At 34.7% G+C, this 13,037-nt stretch overlaps 1 protein-coding gene across 3 annotated transcripts in view; it reads right to left on the minus strand.

Annotated features, from left to right (window-relative positions):
- Window positions 1-13,037, minus strand: part of MECOM (MDS1 and EVI1 complex locus) — a 581,310-nt gene that overhangs the window by 8,228 nt on the left and 560,045 nt on the right. For all 3 annotated transcript variants that reach the window (XM_030822789.1, XM_030822791.1, XM_030822790.1), the window contains 4 exons: window positions 11,390-11,556; window positions 10,215-10,292; window positions 4,461-4,630; window positions 2,333-2,477 (listed from right to left, as the gene is read on the minus strand). In XM_030822789.1, coding sequence (XP_030678649.1) covers window positions 2,333-2,477; window positions 4,461-4,630; window positions 10,215-10,292; window positions 11,390-11,556 — 560 coding nt within the window. The remainder of the gene's footprint in view (window positions 1-2,332; window positions 2,478-4,460; window positions 4,631-10,214; window positions 10,293-11,389; window positions 11,557-13,037) is intronic.

Here is a 13,037-nt window from a genome sequence, read left to right on the forward strand (position 1 = left end):
TCATTTAAAATAATAGATTTCTGGAAAACTCATATCACTCATGGGCAGTAGCTTCAATACACATGCCTAAAGTGAATCTAGAAGTCCAAAGACAATGTTAAAGTAGTTGCCAAGAAACAGCTGGTATATACTGACAGTAGATGACATTTGTGGTATATTCCGCCTAACCACTCTACCCATATTTGGAAGTAATTGAGAGCTCACTTATTTGTACTGCTTTCAAATTATTTTTTACAGTCTGAATGTGAAATAGTTCCTTGTTTCTTAGGAAAACACCAGGGTGGAAAAAGCTCAGGTATTACAATGTACCCCCATCACTTTCCCACATAACAAAAATGAGTATAATTTAATATTCAGATTTCCCAGGATTAAAAAATATATAAAACAATTCTGGATGTGACAAACACACATAGTAAAAATCCATTTGACCAGAAAGTCATATCATTATTAAGCTTTTAATAAAAACAATCTCTTAACCTCTTTTATCAAAGAATGGTGAAAACATCTTTTGCACAGACATAAATTAGTTTCCAAATACACTGCCAACTTGCTTGCATGAGTGGACTAAAATTTTTATTTAAAAAAAAGAAAAAAAAAGTAAAAGAACGAAAGAGTGCATGAATGAAAATCAAAAGTAACAAAAGCCAACATAATTAAGAAAATCTATTTGTTAATTAAGTTTTCAAATGTGGCAATTTACAGAGAATAAATTATTCATCAAAAGTAGCCTGATAGGAGTTCAGGGGAAAAACTTAGATGACTCAACCTTCTTATTTCTGTGCTGTTTAGACATGTTGAAGCCAGATGTTGCAACTATACAGGCTCACAAATCGCCAGTTAAAGGCTAGAAAATTTGAACAGGCATCTCAGAACCCAAATAGTGTGTTTTGTTCAACAGTTCCTATTTGCATCAAGTAAATATCATTATCAAAGTGTCTGATTGTTACTGTTTCTTGCTTGTTCTTGCTACTTTGTACTTCTGATCATCTGCTTCCTCTCTCCCTTTCACAGACACACACACACACAAATGGGCAAGTAAAGGGAAAGATACATCCAACTGCACACTGGTATAGTTATCAGACTTCTCAGAGACTGGAAGCATCTTTTTTCTTGTTTTTCTTAGATACACTTTTATACAAGTTGAAGAACAGAAGTGGTTGTTTTTTTTGTTGTTGTTGTTATTTTAGTAAAAAATGTTTATTTGATGTTTGCCTTGAACAAATTACATAAAATAATTAATTTGACTTTTAATAACATCAAAATCAGAGGACACTAACCCAATACTTGTATAATGAAAAATAATGGAACTTTTAACTAATTTCATGTTATTTTGAAATTTACAATGTAGCACCTGAATTTAACAGGTCACTATATAGTTGTGTTCAGAAAAGTCGACTTCTCAACAATAGATATTTAATTATAGCTTACAGACAAGAAAAATTAAATCCAGTAGTTTTGGTGAAATAGTGTTTCATTAACTTCATATGCAATGTGAAGTGCTGGGTAACTGTTAAGTATTATCATTAACAGCATTAAAAGCTTTTTTAAATGAATTAAGCTATTCATGCTTAATGTTGGTGATGATAAAAGGGAGCCAGTGCATCAGGTCAGTAAAAACAAGGATGGTCATACCCACTAAAACAAACAGACCAGAATTAAATGAGTAGTCACTTAAGAGGACATAAAGTAGCAATAGAATCTTAAGAAGACTAAAAAAGTTTCTGTGTAAAATATGTTTGGGGGAAACTCCATGGGTATTTCGTATATAAATGCATACATACATATGCACTATAATATGTATATTACATATATACAGAATATACTTAAATGTATATATGTAAAATACAGATATATAGAATCATATATTACCTGTAATATATATAATTTACGATGTATAATAGTAACCACTATTGATCAGTGATTCAACTGAATCCCTGTGATGGCTTTCTCGTCTACTTCTGAAATTTTGATCACAGATTCTATTCAGCTATCAAATAGCTAAATCCTGGTAAAATTATGGCCTCTGGAACCAGAGAGCTCAGGTTGAATCCCACTGATTACTTATGTGACCTCTGACACAATGGTTTAAGCTTCAATGTCTCCATTCCTTCACTGCTAAAATTACAGTAGCTATCTCATAGAGTTATTATGAAATTAAATTAATACATGTAAAATGCTTGGAAGCACATTTGGTATTTAATACGTACTAAATATATACCAGCCTTTGGTGACTGAAGTAATAGTAGTGCCACAAAAGTGGACATAGCAAGTATATTCTAAAACACGTTCATTTCAGCCGTCACAGAGTTTAAAAAGCAAAAGACAGCTTTACCTCTCCTCCACATTCCTGGGAGACTGGCTGCCGTGGTTGCTGTTCCCAATGAAATTTCGAATTTCTGTGAAGTAAGCATCTTCCTTGTCATCCAGAATCGCACCTGTACTTTCCAGTTCAGAATGAGGCGACGATGTTGCTGTACCTGTGTGGAGCAGAAAGCCTTTTATGACAAAGATTATTGTTTATCTAGCAACTTATTTGGAAACTCACTCCTTATGAATTTGATCAGTGTTGTTCTTAAAACATGCCCTATGAATATTAATAATAATAACTTTAGAAGGTCAAAGTCTCCCCAATTTACCACAATACACATGCCCATGACAGTCCTTTGGGAATATATTGAACCATTGAAATCATGAAGCACAGTCTCGCAAAGAAGTTGCTTCTCTCACTAGCTTTTCCTTACCTCTATTGTGACATGAGAATGTTTGTGTTCATATAATGAGAATTTAGAGTGAGACAAATTATGAACAAGTCTTAAATAGATTCTGCCAAGAGACACACTATATGAAGTCCTGGTTGCAGTCAACATGCCTTCTTCTTTTTTTTTTTTTTTTTTTTTTTTTTTTTTGGCTGCTATGCTAAAGCGTATAACAAAATACAGTTTAAAGGCACACTGAAAATTCTGCATCCTGGTTTGCTGGGTGAATCTGTGAGTTGATTCAGAACACTCCAGTCCAGGGGCTGGTGCAGTATTAAAAGGACAATATTAGATATGCTGATTACAGGATGATCTTCCCCTTCCTTGCCCATGAACTGCAAGACTCACAATACCTGTATCACTGGATTGGCGTAAGGCTTACATAAACTTAAACAACTTTTAAACTTAAGCACTTTATATGTGGTTGAGCTTTACACCAACATTAGCTTCCTGTTGTTTATCTTGCCTACAAAGTATCTATAATATAATAGTTCATCACAATAGTCTATATGACAAAAACAAGAGGTTAGAACATCCCCTCACCTAAAAGAGGTTATAATCTTGGTCAACAAGTATTAACTTTGACATGTTACATGTTTAACCTTTTTTCCTAAAATAACTTTGATAAGAAAATTATAGTTGTATGCTATAAGGGTACACACAGTTAGTGTGGCCAGTTTTGCATATTGGATTATACTTCTCTACCTAAAATCTAATATTTTAAAACTATGATCATTACATTGCTGGCTTTGAGGGAGACAAACAGTATATACTTTTAAGTACTAATCAGACAAGATCATAAACAATGTGCCTTTATAGTGGAAGAAAGATTAATAATTTAAAAATTCCATAAATAAAGATTGCCAGTCTGTATTAATCCAAATTTTTTCTGTTCTTAAATCTCTCTGCCTGAACTCCATATCTCTCGTCCCCTACCTGCAAAGCATAACCTTTATTCTCTGGAGACAAATTGTGACTGCACAGGTTGGCTCTGCACACATATGCCAGCTGGCAAATGTTACTTAATGACTTATTATCTAACTATTAGAAGCCAAAGACTAGAAAACCTACAATCCCTTCTGCTAAATATGTGCTGGCAAGGTCCCAGTAACTGGCATCTAGTTTTATGCCAGTTACTTTTATCTTAATTTCATATAAGAATTTGTGACAAAAACAAAGCACCACTATCATTTGCTATGGGTTGCTCTGATCCTGTCAATAGTCTCATATTCCTAGTTTTAACAAAAATTACCGAGAGAGGTTCTCTGAGCTGCAGGCCTTTTACAAAAGCAGCTATGCTTTCTAGATTAATATTCAGAGGGTGACATTCTGGGGCTGCCACTCTAGAAACTCTGCCATGCCTAGAGGCCACATTCTGTGCCAATAGGTGAAAAGACTGTCTCCTGTAATTTAGGAAATCTTGTTTCATAAGTCTCCTGTGAGTTTAGGTCGTTGTCCTCTTTGCTTAAAATTACTCATTAGGAAGATAAAAACATAATCCAAATAAGGCCACTGAATTATAAATTAATGATCACATTGCTCACATTATTCTAAAATCTCAACAGAAACTTGCTGGGAATTTTTACAATAAGACCTGATTTTGGCGTCAAAATGGAATAAAAGAAGAAAGATCACATTATCTTATTATCTTTTAAAACATGAAAAAGAAGTCATCTTTGACTTATAACACAATTTATTACGTACCGGACATGTTCCCATTCTCATGTTTCTTTAGGTGTCTGTCTAAATTGGTTTGTTGACCAAAACACCTATCACATAAGTGACACTTAAATGGCTTCTCTTTATTGTGGATGTTGCGAACATGCCTTTGCAAGTTAGAAGATATGCTAAATGATCTGTCACAGTATTTGCATCTGAAAAATAAAGAGAAAATATTTGCAAGCACATTAAAAGGTATTTCTCAAGACTAGTTAGCCAGCTATCAAAAATCATCTCCACTCATAAAACAACATTTTAAAGAAAAGGCACAGGGAGAATACTATTCACACAATTAAGATTTCAGTTCCAATAGACTCTGATTGCTTTAAAGACTTTCATGACTTTATCAAAAACCATAATAAAATATTAGTGATTTGATTGCTCCCAAATTCATTAATCAGTACCAATATTTTAAGTAAACCTCATAAAATAAAGCACATTGAGGAACGGTAGCATTGTTTCATCTTCTGCTTAGGACAATACAACTAATTAATTTTTTTGTAAACAAACATAAAACATTCATATAGTATTCAAATACAATAAAATATCACTTTTTAATTCAAAATTTCAGTCTGATTAATTTCTCAGGAAATTCACTTTCTCAGTTGCTAATCCTAAAGAAAATTCCATTATCAGTTTCAAAATAGCAATCAACATTCTAGACTTTTAAAACTAAAACAATGTAAATAACTTAGTCGGATACCCAAGAATCAGCTACCACAAAGCCTTTTCTCTGTTAATCTTTAAACTGTTATAAAAAAAAAATAATGCCACTAAGTTCTCTTTTTGGAATAAAAGCAAAGGGCTTCCATTTATCTCCCTTCCTATTACCCCCTATTTTTCATTTCTCTTTTTCTGAAAGAGTCTCTAGCAGTCTGAATCAGGTCAGTTTTTCATGAAAGCACTTATTATTGGTTGGTTAGTTGTTTCTGTCTTCCATGTGATAAAAATATTATAAATTATTTTTAAAGCTTTCCTTTAGTCATAAAATGAAAATATAAAAATGCAAGGCCTCCTTCCCCTAGCTCTCATTAATGAAGAAGAAAAGCGTTTTTAGTAATCGAGAAGGTATTGTCCTCTGTAATTTTAAGGTAAAGATTCCATTATTTGCCATCATTTGTTTATATGATTTTGGGGGGCATGTTACTTGAAAAAAAAAGTTAACTTTCTCCAAATAACCTTTTTGTTTGTTTGTTTGTTTTAGATGGAGTCTCACTCTGTCACCCAGGCTGGAGTGCAGTGGCACAATCTCGGCTCGCTGCAACCTCTGCCTCCTGGGTTCAAGCGATTCTCCTGCCTCAGCCTCCCAAGTAGCTGGGGTTACAGGCATGTGTCACCATGCTAGACTAATTTTTGTATTTTTGTAGAGACAGAGTTTCACCATGTTGGCCAGGCTGGTCTCGAACTCCTGACCTCAAGTGATCCACACACCTCAGCCTCCCAAAGTACCAGGATTACAGTCGTGAGCCACCGCGTCCAGCCTCCAAATGACTTTTAAATGAAAACTTCAATCTTAGAGGACAAAAAATTCTTAACTCATCCTTCCATGTGTGAAGGGCCCTTCTCCTCCCACTTCTGAATGCAGAGTCAGTGGTTCAAGTGCTCTAAAGCAGAAGTCACCCCATTCCACTAGAGTTCTTGGGCTTCTGTGGCTGTCCTTATGTGATGCCAGAAGTCTAGTCAGTTCAGTAGGAAAAATAATCTGTTGAACTAGTTACTTTGGCATAGTATCAATAAACCAACACAAGTACTGATTTAATTTTTCCCCCTTAAAAAACTGTTCTGGCATCATAAGCTTCTTCAACTTTCCTCACTTACAATATTAATAAAAAATGTGTGAAACCCCACATTATGGTAGTTGTAATATTTTAGCCCGTTTTTTGTTTTGTTTTTTTTTTTAATGTGTAGAAAGTTATGACCTTCTCTGCAATAACTCTGTTTACCTCCAAGGCCCACTGCAATGGGAACCATGCTATATTTAGCACAATTCATTCTGTGCTTAGCAAAATAACCTAGAAAACCCTGTTAGAGTAAACATACTCCCACAAAACACTTTTAAAAAAATTTTTCACCGAAAACACTTTCTACACAAATCATGAGGAACAGAGATTATGTTTCTGCCACGCTTCTAACTCTCTGCTTGCCCACAAAGGGTCTTCTCCAAATCTAGTAAGCACCATCTTCTCAAATCTAAATAAGCATGTTCTAACCAATGATCAGTTGTTACTTTCTATCTGTCCTCTGCTAAAGTCTTGGCCAGAAGAAGAACACTCTAAATAAAAAATCATTTCTTTCTACACAACTCCAATAAGCACCTAAGTTTTAGAAATTCTTAAAATGAACACATAACGCAGTCATGGGCAGTATACTATTAAGCCTTTCTAGTTGTTGGATGTAGACATGGAGGTCAGACGAGCCTTTGAGATCATGATGTAAAATAAAAACGGTGAAGTGAGAGCTCTGGGCCTGGGTTTTAATCCTGACTCTATTAGTACCAGACTTTGCAGAAGGCAATTAGCATATGTAAATCTGAATTTTTTCATTTGTAAAACAGAGGGGCTGATGCATCAAGGACACAGAGATGAATAAGATATGGATTCTCGGGGACATGGTGGCACCTGCCTATAATCCCTCCTCCTGCTAAGAATCAGGAGGCTGACATGGGAGAATTGTTTGAAGCCAGGAGTTCAAAACCAGCCTGAGCAACAGAGTGAGACCTACTGTCTATTAAAATAAAAAAATAAAAAAAGTGGATTCCACTGTCAAGGAGCTTGTGGTCTACTGGTATTTATCTTTCTGAGGAGACAATTTTCTCCATAGGGACCATGTTTAACTTTTACTACATAAAGTATTAACACCTAATAGAACTTTCCAGAAGGCACAGGTCAGCCACAGGAAGCAGATAATTCATGTATCATGTACATACCATTTTAATTTTTTTATTTAATTTTTTTCTTTTTGAAATAATTTTAGACTTACAGAAGAGTTGCAAAGATAGTACAAAGGGTTCCCATATACCCTTCACCTCAGTTCCTCCAGTGTTAACATCTTACCTAACATTCATTAAAACTAGGAAATTAACACTGATGCAATACTACTAACTAAAATACAGACTTTATTTTAATATCACCAATTTTCTCCAGTGCTCTTTTTCTGTTCCAGGATCTGATCTAGGATCCCGCATTGCATTTAGCTGTCATGTCACCTTAGTTTTCTACAGTCTCTAACAGTTCCTCAGTCTTTCCTTGCTTTTAATTACCCTGACACTTCTGAATAATACCGATCGGGAATTTGGTAGAATTTTCCTCAATTTGGGTTGGTCTGATATTTTCTCATTATTAGAGTGAGGTTATACATTTTGGGGGAAAATAGCACAGAGGCAATATGCCCTCTCAGTGCATACTATCAAGGGTACATGATGCTGACATGTCTAACTTCCGGCATTGTTAACCCTGATCATTTGGATAAGGTAGTATCTGCCAGGTTTCTCTACTATAAGGTTATTACTTTTTCTCTTTCTAATTAACAAATATTTTGCAGAAGATATTTTGGGGCTCTGCAAATATCCTGTTTCTCTTTAAACTTTCACTCACTAATTTTTTATTTTTTAAATAAACTGTTCTTTTTTTGAAGATGGGGTCTCGCTGTGTTGCCCAGGCTGGTCTTCAACTCCTAGGTTTGGGTGGTCCTCCTGCCCCAGCCTCTCTGAGTGCTGGGATTGTAGGCATGAGCCACCACACTCGGCCTAAATAAACTTTTTGTTTTAGAAGAGTTCTAGATTTATTAAAAGGTTGCAAAGATAGTACATAGTACCCATTTTCCCCTATTGTTAATATATTTCAGGCACGTTTGTCACAATGATTAAACCAACACTGATATATTAACTAAACTATAAAATCTATCTAGTTCACTACATCCACTCATTTTAACATTCAATTGATCTTGCCTGTAGCAGTTATTATTGTGGTGTCCTAATTGTGATTTTGTTTTCCTCATTTTTTCTACACTGTTCATTGGAATTCTTCTGCAAGGAAAAAAAAAAACCAAAAACAGGGGCTGGACAAATAATTGTGTAAGCTCTCCCGCTATACCAAAATTCTGGTTTGTGGTTTAAAAATATATATATGTACAATAATAGCGCCATTATTAGGTGGAATAAAACCATTGAATTTATGTACAAAGAAAGAGTAAAATGAACATGATAACATAGTTTCCAGTACTCTTGCCATAACAAAACATGAGTGTGGAAACCTTTCCTTCCACTTAAGCAGAATTTCTGGTAATAGAATTTTCTCAAAAGGGGAAATCATCTAAAACTTCCCAGTATTACATCTCTCTGAGACCTGTTATATCAAGTGCATTCTATCATGTAGAAATTGGAAATATATCACTTATAATTAGTGATTTATAAAACAGGTAGGAAAGCAAGGAATTTGAGAAAACTGATGTTTTAAGTTTAGCTCCCTCTAGCTTTCTTCTAAGATTTCAATTATCCTCAAATGACCCATTTTCTTATTTTACCATTAAAAAAATATTTGAAATCTGACAAATAACTTACTTTTTGTTTTAAAAGAAAAACAGCACTCAGGAAAAAATAATTTTGCATACATGCAATGTATAAGAATTTCAAAGGAGAATGACATTCTATTACTTAAGTTGTATAATATTCATTCTTTGAAGAAATACGAGTACCTAATACTGTGTGCAAGGCATTGAACATTAAATAATGTAGTTTATATTTGAAAATTGGAAAGAGAAATGTTGTCTATTTTCAATCTTTCTAAACAATATTAAAATTAGATGTGTCCAATGTGTCATATGACTGATTTTGGCATGTAATAGAATAAACTAAGAGGTAATTTAGGAAATTATTGATAAAATTGTCCCTTTTTATATAATATACTCTATTTTATCTGTCCTACCTCTAGTTTCACATTTTCTTCTCCCAAGACTTCCCAGGTTTAAGATCTATTCTTTTTTTTTTGTTTTTTTTTTTGACAGTCTCACTCTGTCACCCAGGCTGGAGTGCAGTGGTGCAATCTTGGCTCACTGCAACCTCCACCTCCCAGGTGCAGTGGATTCTCCTGCCTCAGTCTCACGAGTAGCTGGGACTACAGTTGTGAGCCACCATACCCGGCTAATTTTTGTATTTTTAGTAGACACAGGGTTTCACCATGTTGGCCAGGCTGATCTCAAACTCCTGACCTCAAGGGATCCACCTGCCTCTGCCTCCCAAAGTGTTGGGATTACAGGCGTAAGCCACCATGCCCAGCCTAAAATCTATTCTTTAAACCTACTATTGGAACCCATGGAAAATGACTTAGCTGTGCTGGGGGAATAAAGTACATATGCGTTGTTAACGCCTAGCAGAGATTTGAGGCTTGGAAAAGGAAAGCTGCAATGTTATGACTTTTGTCAATTAAGATCATCCTAATTATTAAGAAAAGAGAACAAATGATAATAAAAAATAACATTTAAAATGGCTAGCATGTCTTAAATACTTACTCTGTCCTAGACTCTGTGCTAGAACTTTTAAACTGAGAGGTAGGAAGCCTTGATTAAAGAAACCGGAACTCTTCTAATTTTGATCCTAGCCATTAGTCAATTCTTTCTTGACTCAAAATTGAATAGACATATATTCAGACATGCATAAAATAGCCTCCTATGAAATCGTATCCATGAACTCACTTTAATTATTACAATATTTATCAAGATATTTAACAAATATCATTGTCAAACCTGTAAGGCTGCTCTCCTGTGTGGGTTCTCAAGTGCCGTGTTAGGTTTGCAGACCTTGGAAAAATCTTGCCACAGTATCTGTTATGAAAAGATGTTTATAAGAGAAAGTCAGCACAGTCGACTATATTTCACTCAAGCCACACAGCAGCCAGATGCTTATTCCTGATTCAATTAATCTTGCATGGAACTCACATTTCTTTGGTATTTAAAATTTACCACAAAGTCATTTCACAGATATTAATATAAATAACTCTACAAATAAAGACTGCATTCTAAGATCTGGTTGAATTTGTTCAGGTATAAGCAAGCAATTTATGAAAATAGATTTTAGATTTGATTACTCCTATACATCTCTCTTATTAACTCAATATTTTTACATTCACAAAATTGAACCAGACAAGGGGATAAAAATATGATGAGCGTTTCTCATTCTGGGTTGATGTAAACAGATTTCAAATGTTTCAACTCATTTTACATGTCAGCCACAGTGATAACTCCCTATGCATAGAGTGGTATCAGATCAGACAAAATCCTGAGACTTCATCCATCAAGGTATGTACCCATAAAAGCTTTATTTCTGGAAAGAAAGTGACATATTTTTCAAAGAGCAGATGAAGTGATATGCCTGAGTCAGATACCTACACATTTCTAAAGATGATTCAGAAATTATAAGCATAATTTATTTAGCAAAAAAAAATCACACACAAAACGAGAAACATAAAATAAGCTTTACTACTGATGAATAACAAAAAATTTACTAGCTAGTTTTATTCACTTATGGACCTTACTTGTCTTTAATTAATGGCCTTATTCTTTAATGCCATGACAATTAATAAATATATGCTTGAGGACAGTAGTAGTATACCTTTAGATGAAAATAATTAATTGTGAAAGAAAATTCATAAATATCAAAGTGAGACAAGTAGATAGTATTTGGACTGTTTCCAACCTCATTTATCACAACCAAATGGCCTGTGTTAAAATTCACATTTAATAATTTTTTAAAAACACTATTTTTATATTTCACTAAATGAAGAACACTTTGAAGTGCTTGAGATCTATTATGGTGGCTATTAATCATCTAATCAGGAATAATTTCCAAAACAAACAGCAAGGCCTTTTGAAATCAGAGGGGAGATTTCTGGAAAGTCAGCCACAATTAACTGTGCAGTTACCTGCAGGTATAGCGCTCCTTTCCCTTCCGCAGAAGGTTCTCTGGCAGGGCATTGGGAGGTGCCCTGAAGTTGAACATAGAGGGCACTGACTGTAAGAGCTCACTGGCCTCAGGTTTCAGGGCACTGAAGCTCTCTAGCTTTTCTGCCATGTTTTCAATAGCTGACATCTGAAAGGTAAAAGCACAGGACCATGAAGCGTTTGGCATCTTGTCTTCTATAATAATCTCTGGCAAACCAAGGACATCATTAAAAGGGAAGCATGAAATCTGCGACGGGTTGTAGAAAGAGACTGTAGTATCCCAATATTAAATAAACAACAACAGAATTAATTTATTTGGGAAATACCATAAGTAGAACCAAGCTTATAAAATGCTGAGTGAACTTTTTCCATAAGACCTTGGTTAGGCCATTTTATCATAATCTGATATATAATTGAACATTGAAATACATAAGAGAGCTAATAAAGCCAAGTTAACTTTTTGTTTGATTAAATGACAGCATTAGTATCATGGTATGGATATTAACATAATGGAAATTATAGGGAAAGTTGCTATATGCCTTGCCTAGGCAATGAAAACCATAAGAACCATGCAGTCCCAAGAAAAGAACTGAAAGCATGGGAGAACATGAAGTGTTACAAAATTACAGCTTAAGCCAAATATGTGTAACTCAGAAAGAAAAAACTAAATGTATAGGAGGGTATTGCCTAAGACTACATTAAATTAACATCTGGATATGCCATATTTTAAGTGGGATAATATACAAAGAATTTTGATTAAATATTAATTTAATCAAAGACAAAGACTAAGTTGAAATGACAGTTCATCATATGTTAATATAATTTCATATAACATAACTTGGCACGTACCTTGTAAGACAGGGGGAGCAGTTTATGTAACCATGCTTTTAGAGAAACATTCTTGAAAGAAAACTATCCCTGTCCAATTCTTCCCCCCAGTAATCTAATTTTTGTTCTCTATAATCTTCAAGTTTTTGTTCACCTGCACACTTATTTGAGAGTCACAAGCACAGGATGGCATTTACTTTTAAAGTTGGCTTGATCACTGTTTTTTAAAAACTTTTTGTAGAGATGGAGTCTCACTATGTTGCTCAGGCTGGTCTTGAACTCCTGGTCTCAAGCAATCCTTCCACCTGCTTCGGTCTCCCAAAGTGCTGGGATTATAGGCACAAGCTACTGTGCCCAGTCTTAGCTTGATTTTTAAGCTCCACAGCCAGAGAGACTCTCCCCTTTCCTTTGACCCTCTCAACATGTTGGGTTTCCTCAGGGCTCACATTTTATTTGGAAGCTGCTTATTACTGAATTTTTAAGTAGAAAAACAAACTTTCAGGCCATCCTGTTAAATCAACTCACCCATTATTTATTTGATTCTCAGGGCAGTGTGCCATTAGAAAGCTCAAGAAGCTATTTTAAAAGGTGTTTGCATTCTATATGCATTACATAAAATTCTCAAAGAGCTGTGATGATAGACCAGAAGACACATAAGAACTGAGATGATAACTGCAAATTCAAACAACTGGTCAACCCAAGAAACTATCCTTTTGCTAATGAGACAGCAGGACAGAGATGGAGGCCTAATTTATGAGCTCAAGTTAAAAATAAAAGGCAACATTTCCTACTCAGAAGGAA

The sequence above is a fragment of the Nomascus leucogenys genome, chromosome 11 (genome assembly GCF_006542625.1).
Source record: "Nomascus leucogenys isolate Asia chromosome 11, Asia_NLE_v1, whole genome shotgun sequence".
Taxonomy (NCBI): Eukaryota; Metazoa; Chordata; class Mammalia; order Primates; family Hylobatidae; genus Nomascus; species Nomascus leucogenys.